The 16,987-nt window shown below is 26.4% G+C and overlaps 1 protein-coding gene across 3 annotated transcripts in view; it reads left to right on the forward strand.

Moving 5' to 3' along the window:
- LOC141528510 (uncharacterized) overlaps positions 1 to 16,987 on the forward strand; it is a 105,993-nt gene that overhangs the window by 57,690 nt on the left and 31,316 nt on the right. For all 3 annotated transcript variants that reach the window (XM_074244590.1, XM_074244587.1, XM_074244588.1), the window contains one exon: positions 5,472 to 5,606. In XM_074244590.1, coding sequence (XP_074100691.1) covers positions 5,472 to 5,606 — 135 coding nt within the window. The remainder of the gene's footprint in view (positions 1 to 5,471; positions 5,607 to 16,987) is intronic.

Below are 16,987 nucleotides of genomic sequence, written 5' to 3' on the forward strand. Positions count from 1 at the left end.
TATGAAATTGATTGATGTAAATATTTTTATAAGATGTTTAATTTCTCATCAACATCAAACAAAAAACTACAAATTTTTGACAATAGGGCACGACGGCACCCTTAAGCCGGTTATTTCTTTTTGTGATTTTTAACCATTGAATTCATTTATTTACTGTCTATTTCGAATAAATCAGTTAAAATTTTGCAGGTAATAAAAAAAAAATTTTTTTTTCTGGCGCACGACGGCCCCCTCCCCAAAAAATCATATAAAAATTTTTGGTAATTATTGACAAGTGGGGTCAACCCCATTTTGGACCTTGACTAGGTGAAAAATTAACATTTTTAATTTTTGATTCTGCTTATTTTTACCGCGTATTAATGATAAAAAATGTCGTGAAAGGAAAAAATAAAGATTTCCATAGCTTTTTTAGCTTTGAAAGTTGGAAAAAATTTTGGCTTTCATGTTTTTGGATAAAATATCTATTTTATCTTTTTTTCAAGTTTTTTAAATATTTTTTTTTTAAATAACTTAAAAAAATGAACAATTAAAAGAATATTGATCAATTTGATCCAAAAAAAAAAATTAACATGAGCTAGCATGGGTTGACTCCACTCGTAAATAATTACCAAATTTTTTTTTTACTGAAGTCATTATCACCAAAATCTAGAGATTCTCCTCCCAGAAAACTTGAAATCTTGAACCAAAACTTTTTTTTTTTTTTTTTTTTTTTTTAATATTTTTATCAAGTCAAAATCAGAAATATGCATTGCTTCGAGTAAGATATCCTTGGAGGAATTCAAATAAAACTTTGAGATTGGGTTATTGCCCGGTACAGAGGATACTTTGATCAATAATTAATAATATAATAATTACCGTTTTAATTTCAAAAAGTTGTGCCGTTGTGCCCCACTCTCCCCTAAAGAACATAATTTTTATACTGAAAAATATTTATTATTTTTATTAAATATCTTTGTATTTGACAAGTGACAATGAAACTAACGAACAATGTTTCTATATAATGTTATGAAATTAACTGAATTATTAATTGAAGAAATCAAATGAATTAATTAATGTTCAGAGGGTTTGAAACTTATTAATTTTTTTTTTCCTGAGTATATTTTTTGTTTATAATTTAAAAGCTCCTGAAAGTGGGCTTCATTAACACTAAATTGTTTCTTTTTTTTTTTTTGCTTTACCACTAAATCTATCAAATTAATTTCATAACAAATTACGAACTATAACAAAGTTTTTGAGTGAAAAAAATTCCCAAAAAATTCCTACGAATATCTTATTTTAAATTAACCTTGTTAAAATGTTCTTAATATAGACTTTGTAATCAAATCTTTCGAAATATATATACTAAGCATCAATAGAATATAATATACAATGTCATTAGTAATGAATTTTTTTTATATATGTAACTAAATTCGATCTAAATTAGTTTTTTAAAATAACTTTAATGATTCGAATCCCAAAAATACAAAACTGTTATAGATTTGCACAAATGAATCAAAAATTGAAAAGTAGTTGCGTATATTTTAGAAACTATTGTACAATTGAAAAAAAAATAGGTATGATACAAAAATTAATAAAATTTTATCTAAACTTCGATTAAGGTAACAACGTCTTTTACTAATAAACTTATCGGCAAATTGTGTCTTATTGAAAACTGCATGCTTACATAAGGTTATTTAGATAAAATATGAATGTTTTCTAGCTATCATAATGGTCTCACCTTTCGCAAAATGTATAAAATATGATATTAAACGCTGAGTACAGAACATATACTTTACATCTTGAACTTTAAAGGTCACTTAATTTAATTTAATTTTATTTTTTTATTAACCAACTTTTAGTTATATTATATCAATATATAAAAGTACGAATATAAAACTTTTTTGACTTTTTTTTTCGTAATCATAACACAAAAAATAATGTTTATTGATAAAGTAATTAATTTGTAAGTAAGTAAACCTTCTGAAAATATTTGAAGAAAATAGAAGGAGAAGAATATTATTATTATTATTATTTTTTTTTTTTTAAATCAATTCTATTCTGAAAATAAAACATCAGAAGAAAAATTAAGAATAAGTAAATTTTTTCCTAGTAATTTCTATGACTTTACATTTGCTTTTGGTTTTAGAAAGCTTTCAATAATTTTAGAATTATAATTAATATTTAGGTAAATTATTGTAAGAAATTCCGAAATGATATAATTATTAATAAACAAAAGAAAAAAAAAGAATTCAATATTCTAATCTTAGTTGTGTATTCAAGTGGGACTAAATAACGAAATTTATAAACTATTCTTTAAATTATATTGAATTTAAATGGAGCAAACATACAGCAGTTTTTGAATTAAAAACAGGTATTCTGTTATTTATAATTATTATACTTACATATTTATCATAGAAAACTCCAGGAAAAAAAATATGCAATAAGAAAGCTTTGTAATATTACCAAGTGATATCGCTTTACTTGTACCTCAAATTTTGGAATAGACCCCAAAAGGTACTAAACAAAATCTGAAATTCTTAAAATTAGTAATAATAATAATAATTCTTTATTGCTAATAACAAGTTAGAAATTTCATAGCAATTATATACAGAGCTTAAGATAGTTGGCATTATGTGATTTTATTTACATGTTTATTTGTTTACTTCACTTTTCAATTTAATTTAATATAATTAGGAACAAACTTAGTGTCAAAAACTGAAACAAAATAGGAATAAAGAATGTAGACAATTATAATAGTAAAAAGGAACCAAGAAAAATTCAAATCAGCTGATATTTTCTCTTAGCTTCAGGCACTGCTTGTAGTATGAAAAAACTTTTTTTAGTAGTATTAGATCGAGAGTTTTCACTATTTAATAAAACTGACGGAAGGGTATAAATTTGATGAAAAACTATTTAATTTCTTTATTAACACACAGATGACAAAAGTTGCGTCCGCGCGCCAAGTGGTGCAAACCCAAACTTCCTCTAAAAATAAGGAAAAAAGAAAGAAACTGAAAAATTTCAAAGTTACGTGAATGTCCAAAAGAAAAATAGTATGCACTACATAAGCAGAAGTTTAAAAGCCCTGCCCTTGTAGTGTAATGTACAACTATATTCTATCAAATTGAGTACTTCCGAATTATGATTAATTTAACAAGTAATATTTTTATCAGACAAATCATTAAAAAAAAAAAAAAAAAAAAAAAAAAAAAAAGATATAATGATAATACAACGTTTAGAAGTGTAGGCATCCTCTAATTTTAAAGAAGATTTCTAGTCCTCAATTATCACGTCTGAATAATTTTTCCTTGCAAAGGTAGGTGTGGTTTATGGTAGTATACTTCACGTACAAGTACTAGTAGTAATATTATGTTGCTATTTAGAGTACCGTCCAATTATCTGTCAGTAGACCCTAGAGGAGAAATAAAATTTTTCATCCTTTTATTTTTTATCTTATTTCATACTAGCCAATTACTATATTTCAATTTTTTTTTTTTCACCACGTTGTTCAGAATGCAGAACCTGTTTCCTGTTGAGAATATTTCTTGTACGCTTACTCTTTAAATTGTCAGATCAAGGTCTCTAATATAGATTAATTTATACCATTTATAAAGTATATGTGTTATCATTTAAATTTTCTCATTACAAAGTACATCTGGTTTTTGATAAATGGACCCAGTTTATTTTATTAATTTGTCATGATAATCATATGAAAAATGAGACTATGATGAATTGCTAAATGTATGCTTGATATATAGATAAATATTTATTGTTGAAAATTTCATTTCGTTGCTAAATAGTTAAATGCGTATTATACGATCTATTTTAATAACAACGTTCTGGTTTTAGTTATTTGTGTTACGTAGTTATAAAAATCATCTTTAGTAATTTTTTAAATGATTTAATTATCAAATTGATAGTTTAAATTATTTTATTCCTTTTATATCAATTATAATTAGCAGATTTAGCTTAATTTTTTTAAGCTACATATAAAGTATATATATCATTGCATCGATACAATTTTTCATTGTACTTGTATAGTAAAATACTTATGACAAAAAACTCACAAACCAAAACACCTATTCTGAAAACATGTTTAAAAAATTTTGTATTATATTTTTTTGAATCACTTCAGAAATATTAAAACAAAAATTACAATCCACTTTTAATTTTTCATGAACATTCACAAGCGGAAAAAAAATATTCCCTTTTCCCAATAAATAAATTCTATCTGTGTATTTATGATTGAAAAATATAAAGCGGATGAATGAATGCATGAAAAAAAAAACTCTGCGATGTAGAAAGTTAACTTTATCGATTTTTTAATTTTTTATCTATCCTAGTTAATTCTATAGAAGATGCGGTGCCGGTAGATAACTAAGTGTAGGAGTTTAGTTGGTATTGGGTATGGCGTTTAAGACGCATGTTTATACTCCACTCGCCTACTTACTTAACTGTTAACTTATATACGTATTGTAATTTATTTTATACATAAAAGTAAGTGAGATATTATCTCTGATCAGATTTTTTTACACTTATACCTACGAACTATGCCTCATATTACACATACAAAAATTTCTTTCAGTATATATTAATTAACTCGAAACATTATTCGACATTAACCAGATGCAATGAATCTTCTTCTCAATTATGTACTTAGTCAACAAAATTTAGGCCAATATTTTTATAAATTTACTCTATAATTTTCTAAAAATAAAGGAATTTTGACAATAGTTAATTGATACAGCAGACTATTCTACTATGGAGTTTGAAATGACAAACTAACTTTGACATTGTTCATGTGAGTTAACTTTATAATAATAAAATTATTACGTAATATTTGTGCAAGATATTAAACGTCAATTCACGCCTAATTTAAATCATGTATTAATATTAAGTACAGTGGCTCATGAAGTTAAGAGTTGATCTTTAATTCTATATGTCTATACAACACATGTGCCAGCAATTACGGTCTCTAGGTATGCTACGCAGTTGTCATTTGCTTATGTATAAACGTATACATGTTATGTGAGGGTGGGAGATGAAAATAAACATATGCAACACAGAAAATCCAGTCATAGTCAGTCGTATGTCGTATGTCTACCTAGTACAAGTTTATAATCATTGCATCACCAAATTAAAGTCTGAGGTGGTGACACATCAATACATTCCTTTTTTACTTTTCATCATCATAATAAATAGGTAATATGTAATATAAATATGAAATACATTTAAACTGAAAGCGACAGAACACGTAACTTTTTGCTACTCATTCCAACAGTCGAATTTCCCGCGACAATTCTCGCGTATCGCGCCACCTGTTATCTTTAAATGGAACTTAATCCTTGATACTGTATCGATAATTCATATATTGCAGAATAGTTTTTTAATCATTTAATATTTGAAAAAATTTCGGTGTAACGTAAAAAATGTTACGTAGTGAAATAATTAAAATATTTGAATAATAATTGTTTTTAACTGATAAATTTCAGAGTTTCTTTTGGATCGAGTAAAGGCTCGATGGTTGAAACGTTAGTTTACGAAACCCCAGTCCAAGAAGAACCAGAGCTTAATAATTTTATTGAACATAACAGTCGGGTTCCGATTGGTCCAGTTCCAGATACTGAGTAAGTTTATACTATTTTCGTTTAATTAACTCTTATTTCCGTTAATGCACGTTCATGGTCGGTAATATTATTGACATAAAATTCTTGAATTTAATTATTGTGAATAATATACGAAATGTTTTATTTTTAATTTATTATTAGACCGTATAATGATATTTTATTTTGCTGTGGGTATTAAAACTGTTTGCTGGGTTTTATTATATTCATATTTATCTCTTTTATATATTAACGCACTTTTAAAAAGGCGTATACATATTTATAGAAGATACAAATGAGGGGAGAGTCAAATTGTTATGCATAAAACGATAAAAAGCCGGCATTTAAGCAACGTTTATTCATTCAAGACACGAGCACTACGATTTATTATTCGAATCAAACGTGGTAATGATTATAATCATGAGATTTAGGGTCTGATGACATGATTGTCAGAAAATGTGGGTAAGTTGACTAAGAGTAAATACATTAACGAGGCTACTTTCATTTACATGTATATATTTTTATTTATTTTTAGTATCTTAAATATATAAATGCACTGCTCGCATATGATTGTAATTAATTTATTTTTGTATGTTTGAATGTTTGTAATTAATGTGGATTTCGTTCCACTTGTTATTATTATTATTATCGATATTTTAATCAAAATACTTGAAATAAAAAACAATCAAATCATTAAAGAATCATTATTATTATTACTCGTTCTTTATTTCTGTTGTTTGATGAATCAACTGAGTATTTATAGAATTAGAAACAATAGAAAAAATGTGAAAATGTATTCGCGCTATCAATTATCTACAGCTGAATAATTTAAAAATGAAAATGCTTCAATTTGCTTGATGAGTTCGTATAAATATAAGTATACTTTTTTTTCTCCGCTTTATTTTAGTATTGCCGTCTACTATTTGTTGTCAAATTTTTTACTAAATATTTTTAGTTTCTAACATAATTTATTCTTGAATAATTAAAATTTTTAAGCTATTTTTTCACTTATATAATATAACGTCATTACAAAACAGAATTATGAATGAGAATTTTGGCTTAATGATTTTTCGATATTTTTAATCACAACATAAATAGTTAAGGTTTATTTAAAATCCGTTAAAAAAATAATATTACTATGGCTGGATCAATATTCAATAATTTAATCGAAAATATGACGGAACAAACTTATAGAACCAACAAATTAGTCGAAACCGTTTTAACAATTAAACAATTAACCACCACCATATAATATTCAACACTCCCGGTGTAACAAAAAAAAAAATTGTTCCAAAAATGTCTCAAACGTGGACAATAAAACGTGACACAATAAGGGACATTTTTAAAGTAATTTTGGGACATTTTATAAATAATCGAAAATTTTCAAATCGTGTATTTCAGACACTTTTTCCTAAATGTTTAAATATTTTTTTATACGTTTTAGGAACAATTTTTAAACATTTTTAGTCTATTTCAACGAATTTAGTAAAAATGATGTCCTTAGAATCTTTTGTGAAACATTTTTTTAATAATTTGCGAATAAATTTTTAAGCAATTTTTGGACATTTTTGGAACATTTCACGGATAATTTTAGGAAAGATGATTTATTTTTGCACAGCTAGTTTATCTGTAGCAAAATTAATAGTAGAAACATCTTTTCATCATTTTTATCTGGTTCATTTGTCCCAAAATGAATTTTTAATAATCTCGTGTAAAAAAAATCGTCTTAAAATTGTCGTTTGCTTACGATCTTCAATGTGACACAAACCAAGACTATTTTAAGAATTTTTTAAGATGTCAAAAAAAAAATTCCGAGAGCAGATTTTTGAAATTTGGTTCTCGAATTTGTTATGAAAATAAGACGATATCACAGCGACAGCTCCGGAAAATTATTATAGAGAGTCTTAAAATAGTCTTAAAATAATCTAAAAATAGTTTGAAAAAAATCTTAGAATAGTCTTAAAAAATCTTAAAATTGTTCGATAATAAGTTTTCAACAATCGTTTAAAAATTAATTTTCATAACAAATTTGAGAACCAAATTTCAAAAATCTGCTCTGGGAATTTTTTTTTGGCGTCTTAAAAAAGTCTTAAAAAAGTCTTGATTTGTGTCACATTTAAGATCTTAAACAAATGAAAATTTTAAGACAGTTTTTTTTTACACGGGTTTACTCTGGCATAACTTTGTATCTAAAAAAATTCGCATTTTCTAAAAGTAACAACATAAAGATTTTAAATTTCAAAAAATAATTTAAGTGATTTTTAAATACTTTTATCTGTTTATTAACTGATCAAATAGTTAAATTATTGTTTGAAATTTTTTCACAAAATTTATTGAAAAGATCGGTCGGAAGAGCTAATCAAACTTTGAAGTAAAATTTTCATGACATTATAATTTCATAACAAAAAAAGAAATAAAACATTTCCACATTGAGATACTTTCGTCTTTTTAAGTTACTCCTCCCATAAGACTCCTCAGTGCAACTTCTACAAGTTCAACTGTTGCACACTGTCTTATTCGTTCAGATGAGAACAAATACTGTAGTATATATTATATGTTGGTACTAATACTAACACCAGAGTAATTGACGGCGATACTGTGGTCTCTCAATACAGTCTCTTATTACTCGATAATTTAATTCTTTATTGATTTAAGTATACTTAATTATAATTACTAAAATTAAAACAACTATAATAAAAAAATAAACAATTATCATCAAGAGTAAGAATAAAAATTGGGAAAAATTTTTTATATGATTGATCAACAAATTACTGCTAAAAGAAAACAAACCCATAAATAAAATACAGAAATAATTTTATAAAAATAAAATTTGAAATAAAAATCTTGTAAAGTACGCATGCGTTGATGTGTTAAATACGTTCGGGTTTATTCGTTTATTTCCGAGCGAATGGAAACGAATGATCAGAACGTAAACGCAGGCGTGGTAGTGATGCGAGGAGTTGCCGTGGAATTTACCGACAGAAGATTTTCAGTCGTGCTGGGCCTGTTTTCGGCTTGACATTAAATTTAAATAATTAAAATTAAGATCATTATATACTAAGAATCGTCAAAATATTTTGTTTAAGCCCGTGCGGATTTGATACAACTAAAATTTTCTGAAAAATTGATTTTATTCTGCCAGAGTGAAAATTTAACATAATCAATAACTAATTGTTATAAAAATTATTTTTTTTAATTGAATGCCTTTGACAAATTTTGTGTATATTTCTTATTTATTATATCGATACAATATTATCGTTATTTTTTAGCTCAAGGGAATCGATAGTTGAGCAACAAACAAAACTTGTTAATTTAAACTGACAATGCCGGTTCATGTACATTATACATAATTTGTGACAAAACTCGTTTTGTGTGAGAATAAGATAATACTGATATTTTATTGAACAAAGATATTGTAGTGTTATAAAACTTTATTTTTATAAATAAAAATTGGAGTTATTTTAAAACAGCAGGTAAAATTTTAGTTTTAACAACTAATTATAAATTTTTACAATTAAAAAATGAAAAATTATTCTTTGAAATTGTTGCTCCAAAACAAGTCAAAAAATGTTGTTTTTGAAATAAAATTACATAATAATTAATTAAAAATCAACAATAAATTGAAAATATTATTCAGGAAGATTATAACCTTCATTTCAGTACCTGCGCTGACTTTTAATCTTTCTGGTTTCTCTACTCTTACAATTCTCCCCTTTCTCTGCTTCACTCACGGCATTCCATGATGCCAGAAAAACGGCAAAACTAAATCAAAGGTCGCTAGTGAGCTAATGTTTAATTTATAATTTAACCCGTTAAGTTGAAAATTAAACAACAAAAAAAACGCGGGAATGAAACTAAAAAAATAATCTGAAATAAATGAAAGTTGTTTCTTTTTCTTCAGTAAATTGATTGTCTAAGTACTAAAACGAAGCAATTAGTCAGGAAATTAAATTTTAAATGACTGGATGTTATACGATTTCACTTTCCATTTTCCTCCTGATTAATATCTTACATTAGTCGCTTATTGTAAAACAATAGATGCGTATAGTATAGTAATGATGTAGCTTAATGGTAGGCAGGCATTAGTTGATATGAAGTCTCCAATAAAAGAGACAATTTGTTAAAACTGCGGAAAGGATGAATAGAGCATGAGGATGAGAATTGTTGTAGGTCTGGAAATTGTATAACTATACTGGATATCACGCCGATTTCCCTGGGTTTCTATGGTTACCCGCCATCTTGACACACGTTATTATAGTATCCTCCCATTTCGACGATCTTTCCGTGTCCGATACAATCGATAAACAAGGTGTTACTATTCTGTACTCATCACCTTTTAAAACTGAGATAATTATTTCATATTTTTAATTTAATTATTCTTTTTACGTTTGTATTTTACCTCCACAACTCGTAATTGTATGAGTAACAAGTATGTCAAAAGAGACTTTGTTTAATCTGATATGAATAAAACAATTCAATTGTCTAAGAAAATAGCTTGTATGTAATCACACATACTTCCATTTCGATCAATAATAATTTTTTTTAAAAGCTGTATGTTACATGCAATCATTTTTTATTTTTGTCACTTTAAATATAAGGGTGACCATGATTGTTGAATTTAAAAATAAGAGCTCTCTGCGTTACTGAATTTCAGGTCCATAAATATAATTTCACAATGGGAGTTCCGTCACTTTTAGTACATAGTTATTACTTAAATTTAAATAATTATTATTTGTGGTTTATGCCTCTCTTAACTTACAGAGTACATGAACATAATAATATAAATTGTTTAAAGGTCCGGGAAATATAGTTAGCAAGGCTTTTAAACTAGGATCGTTTATTGGTTCATATATATTATTTAAAAACTAAAGATCTATATATATTATCTATAAATGGAAAAATTAGATTACCTTCCAGATTGCAAAAAAATTATTTGCATTTGTAAAAATTTAAAAAAACTATGAAAATAAATTTTGTAAATATTTGTTAAAATAATTTATTTAAAAAAAAAAGAAATTAGAAAAATGGTTGACCCTAAAGGCCATACCTACAACTTCCCGCTAATTCGATGCTTAAGTTCTTAAAATTGCACTCATTACGATTGTTAGCTCTTCGAGCTAAAAAATATAATTTTCGTGACATTTTGAGCTTTCCCAGCTCAAAAATTTGATAGAAGTTCAATAAGATACTATTTTTCGAATTTTCAAACCGCAATGACTTTTGAATGAATGAACCAATTTCCACGTGATTGGTGGCATTCAACGCAGTTTTTGAAGCCTCATAACAAATATTTAAGTTTAAATTGATCGACCTAGTAATTTGGAAGTAATTCTAAAATCACTTTTTTCGGTTTTTTTTTTTTTTTGACAATGATAACTCATGAACGAATCAACCGATTTTTACCGGGCTGGCGGCGATTGACATGGTTTTTTTATGTTAAGAGCTGATTAGTTTTTGGAATCGATCGGTAAAACGGTTTAAAAGTTATTCCAAAAAAACTACATGAAAAAAAAATTTTTTTTGTAGTTTTTTTGAGATTTCTCAAAATTTACCGGTTTGAATCTATTTAAACTATATTCAAAATCTAAGTTTGGTCAAGCCCCTTCGAATGGCGCCAACGCGATGAAATCGGTCTAGCTGTAGAAAGTCATGAGAGGTTTATATATGGCCACAAACACACTCACATACATACATAAAGACATACAGACATCATCGCGGAAACATTTGGGGAAGCTTTCTAGGTTCTCAAAACGTCACTATCCGTTAAAAACTCAATTTTCGAAAAACGGGGTAAAACTAATAACTTTCCGATTTTTGAAAATTTTCGATTTTAAAAACAATTTTAACAATGTTAAAAAACAAAAATGTTTTCATATGCCTGCTAATTTTTGACATTATGGTTTCAGTTATTGTATATATTTTTTTTTTTTTTTAATTAAAATCCATTTTATTTTACCACTCGAGGGTCATCGCAATTTATTTCACACACACACACACACACACACACGCGCGCGCGCGCGCGCGTACACGCGCACGCACAGAGAGAGAGAGAGAGAGATCTGATGAAAACTCGATTTTTGCAAAACGGGGTCAAAACAATAACTTCCCGATTTTTGAAAATCTAAGATTTTTTGCGGGAAGTTAAAAATTAAGACTTCTATACAATCAATATTTTAAAATTGGATTAATGTTTAGTAATGTTTGAACTATGAAATCTTTAAGTTTGACTACATCCAAATTTCAAAAGTGATTAATAATAAGTGAATTAAAATGATTTTCTCGAATAGTAATTCCTTGAAAAAATGTGATAAAATTTTTATCAATTTGATACATGAATGTAATTAAAATGATGTTTTAAGTAAGAATTTATTTAAGATAATAGAAATCAGAGAATTGAAAATATTCTATGACGTACAAAATATTAAATTGAGTAGTAAATTATGGAGATAACGTATAGTAGAATATGTGAATCATATAGATAGTCCTTAATTGACTGATAGCTATGTTGATATCTATTTGATAAATTAAAACTAAACAACTCACTTGATAAGACATTCATTTAAGGTATCTTACGACTAATTAATGGTTAAGTGAAGCTTATTTAAATTATTACTTCCTTCTATTTTAGTTGTGGCATTCATATAGTATTAAAACTAACTCCAAGATATCTTTAATTAAAACATTTTAAATATCCTTATTATTCAAAACTGTATCATTAAACTGAGTATTTTAAACGTATTTTTGTTGCTACACCTAAATGTTCAGTCGAAAACTCATTGGATGCTTGACACATTTATGATGATTTTAGAGTCACATTTTAGAAAATAAATAGTTGGATTCGCATAGTAGTGAACGCGATTAGATATGTGCCGTAGATTATAGAAATTTTATAGTTTATTACATGATATCCAAATACATACCTTTACACCATAAAATGAGAAATTTTTTAAGTAAATGAATCAATTATACAATCAACATTAAGGACGTTCATAGACAAGAAAAAGACAACAATAGGTTATGGCTATCGGTTTCTTTCTCACGCACTAGTGTTGCCTCTCTTTACAGGCTATCGCTCACTTACTTCCACTCACGTAAAATATTGAAAGTCACTAACTTCAAATATTTTTTATAAAAAAACGAATACCGCTCGTTTGTGTTATTTTTGATAAAAAATACTTGTTATATCTCCAATGAATGATTTTTAATTTTTTTAAAACAATCCTAAGAAAAGTACGATTGATATTTAATAAAACGTTCGCTTAAACGTCGGTTAGCAAAGGGTTTGTATGTAAAATATAAAGATTTTAAATGCTAATATTTCAAAATTTAATGCCTCAAGGACTATTCAAAAAAATTCCTGCGTATAGAGGATACTTATGAGTATAAGTACTCAAAATTTCAGAAAAATGTTCAGAAAACGGTTTTTTCTCGGAACGTCCTTAATCGATTTAAAATGTGGTCTAAAAAATTGTGTGAAGATTATAATTATTGTGGTTACTTTACAAGAAAATTTATTTCTATCAAGAACTATATTTTTTGGAGCAAAAAGATGAATTTTCTCAAAACAAGAAGATTTTCTTGACTTAAATAAATTTTCTTGGATCAAGATACGTGTTTCTTCAAGCAAAAAAATTAATTTTGTTGGAATAAGTGAAATTTCTTGTGTCAAAAAAAAAATTTTTTTTTCGCTCAAGAAAATAATTAGGAAGAAAAATATTTTCTTGGCTCAAGTGAACTTTTTTTTCAACTTTCTTTTAATCAACTGTGTAGATTTTTGTGAAAAAATTATTTTTAGTAGAATGCTATACTTATGATCACCCTAAAAAATTTGAAGATTCCTGATCTCATCGTTTTTTTTTTTTTTTTTAGGAAGTATCAATCTGGGTAAATAAAAAAAAAAAAAATTTAGAAAATGCATCTGGTAAAACATGTACCTTGAGTATGCTAAAACAATTATGAGTAAGAGCTGGTGAAATAAATTACTAAAAATAAATTTTTTAATCAATTAAAATTTCTCAATAAACGGACATTAATGTATTTTCTTTTTTCAAAGTGGCTTATTCGGATTTGATGTTGTCTTATGACCCTATTCAACATGGATGCACTATTTGCATTGCTTTTTATATTTTTTACTACTAAAATTTTGGCACCTTACTTTAATTGAAAAAAAACTAATTTTTTTTAATCTGAATATACATTCTATATTGTATTAAGAAAGATTTTTTATTAGAAGTATTGTTTATCTTGGACTATCCAAAGAGTATATGGATATAAAAGTAATTTTTTTATGTATACTAAATAAGAACTAGATACAAATAATTTTGAAAAAAATTATCCAAAGTTGTTAAAGTACAATTCTATTAATTTCGAATTCCGAACTTCTTTTTAATAATAAAAAAATTAACAGCTGTAGAGTTTAGTGTTTTTTGTTTATTCTTAATGGATTAAGAATAGATGTGTGTATACAGAATTAATACATACTTTATTTCGTGATTTTAAAAGAAAAAGGAAAAATACTATAAGACAAGAATAAAATATAAACCTAACAAGCAAGTAGACTCCGTGACGCCTGATAATGTCGTAAAAGTAACCCGTGTACCGCGTACTTGAAGAAACCTAAAAGGAAAAAGAGAGTGATAAAAAATGAAAGTGATCGATGTTATTATTCGCGGAAAACTGCTGCCCTTCATAGTGACAGTTAAATAAATATTTTTCTCGAATAATCGCTATTAAAATATCTAGTTTACGGCAATATTAGTTTGTATATATATATATATATATATATATATATATATATATATATATATATATATATATATATATATATATATATATATATATATATATATAATATAAAATCTAAACAAATAAACAATCACATATTTTTATATTTCGAGAAATAACTCTAGTTTACGAAAATAATAAAATTACTTATACACGTTGTATTAATATTTTAATACTAATATGTATTACCGAAAATGCGCAGCAGATGAAACTAGAGTGTGTTATTGAGTGTACGATCGTTTGGTTGGATGATGTCATGAGCTCAAGGTCTTCTAAGAGGTGCTCACGTGTGTCTGTGTATTTAGTAGGTGACATCATGACGATTAAAAGGGAAAAAATACCACAAGTGCATACAACAGCTTTTTAATAAATAAAAATATATTATGTAATTTTTTAAACCAGGTTATTATACAAAAAAACTTGTCTGTTTATTTAATAGAAACTAAATTTATAGTTGTGTTAAAAAAAAAAAAAAGAATGAACGAAAGTTTATAATCCCACAAAAAACAGACTCACTGTAAACCTTCGCGCCAAGCACTCGTCCAACTTCTGTTATTAACTATGATAATTCGATTTTTGCAAAAAACTATTAAATCGAAAAAAAAATTAAGTACAAAAAATTTTTTAAATTAAAAAAACGCTCAAGACAGTAAATGTTAAGGAAAAAATTTAATGTACTTGATGTGCATCATTCGAATACTTTTATTATCCACAGTTTTTCAAATTGAGACTAGTAGTGTGAATTATAAGAAATTAAGAATTATAAGAAATTTCACAAGAAATTTCACTTATTCCTACAAAATTAATTCCCTTCCTATAAAAAAAACGTATCTTGATCCAAGAAAATTTATTTAAGTCAAGAAAATCTTCTTGTTTTGAGAAAATTCTGCCTCTTGCTCCAAAAAATTTAGTTCTCGATACAAGTAAATTTTCATTAATATTTTTATTGATTAACATGTCAAATAAGAAGATCAAATAATATTGAATCATTTTTTTTCATTCAATATGTATAATTACTTGGTAAAATAATATAAAATGGTTATCAAATATCCAAGAGAAAAATTTTTTCAGGGTGAGAAAATTTTTTTCTCAGCTGAAGTAGGTTGTGCTGCTTCCTTAAAATATCTAAGAATCTTGATCAAATATAAAATTTATTGTATCAAGTACTTATGATAATTTGAATTAAGATAAAATTACTTTCACCAAGAATCGAATTTCAAGAAAAATTTTTACTTCGACTAACACAGTTTCGGTCTTCCTTCCGGCACCCGAAAACTTTCTTGAGCCAAAAATTTTGTTCTCCAGTCAAGAAATTTTTCTTTCCATGCAAATTAAATCCAAATACCGAGTTTTTAGACTGAAATACATTTTTATGTTGCTGAAACAAAATTCATACTCCAAATTTATTCTTCTCAGTATAAAAAAAAATTTTAATTGAAAAAAATTTTTATTATCAGTATGTAAAAATTAAATTTATTAAAAATACTCACCTTTTGAGGATTCACATTTGCAAAAGAATTTATATTGTAAAAGAAATTGAACTTTTTCATAATTAAATTTTTATCCATGCATAAAAGTTTTAAAAAATAATTTGCATTTCAAAAAAATTTTAATCTTGAAAAAAAAAAATTTCTTTTTGTTAGCATAAAGAGGATTCCAAATTAAATCGGACAGTTTTAAGGAGTTTCATTTTTGATTCTTTCAATTTTTTTACATTTTTCAGTCAAGTTTTTTTTTAATTTTTAAATTTTCTATTTAATTTATACAAAAATTGTATTTTTACGTCAATAAAGTGAATAAAAAAAAAAAAAAAAAAAAAAACAATTTCTAAAAGCTTCAGCATGGCATCAATAATGTCTCAGTTAACCGATTAAGTTGATCCGTAATCCTGTTTGGATTACCAGTAACGTGAACGACTGAGGACCCAAAGGACGGAAGTTCGAGCCCAACTAACGACAAGGATTGTTTCAATTAATAATTTCGATTCAATTTAAATTCAATATGCTAATGAGTTCTAATATAATATGAGTATCTGATCCTAAATTATTTTTAATCTTTTCGAAAATCGTAATGTATTTTCTTTCAAAATTTGGATTGGGTTCTACTGGAGATTTCTCCATTGGGACCTAAGAAGGATTGCCCAATGAAGGCCACATAGGACTTTGCTTGACATCCCTATGTGGGGTCCCTATTAGGCAGTCCGATGAAGATCTAATAGGTTTTATATTGAAATTTCTAGTCGGGTTGATGTGAAAAAATTTCAGAAGCAGTTTTTGCTGACAACGTGGTGAACAAGTTGCGGCAGTAAATTGCGGGAAAATTGCGACCAACTTGGCTATCAGGGCTAACAATAATATACAGTAATGAGATTAAAATATTCCAGCGTAATTCAATGCATTACAGTATTGTCACGCAATTTATTTATTTATTTATTTCATTCGCATTCTACTCAGTCGTACTCTTTCTTATATCTATTTTTATTTATTATTATGCAACTCTAGTATAATATTACAACTGTTTCTATGAATCGTGAAATGAATCACTTTAGTTTTATAAAGAAAAAAAGATGAAGTAAAGTTAATAACTACACTGATAAAAAAATTGACTTGACTCAAGAGTCA

The sequence above is a fragment of the Cotesia typhae genome, unplaced genomic scaffold, assembly GCF_013202065.1.
Source record: "Cotesia typhae breed Kobodo isofemale line unplaced genomic scaffold, CoteBio_Ctyphae contig_44, whole genome shotgun sequence".
Lineage (NCBI taxonomy): Eukaryota > Metazoa > Arthropoda > Insecta > Hymenoptera > Braconidae > Cotesia > Cotesia typhae.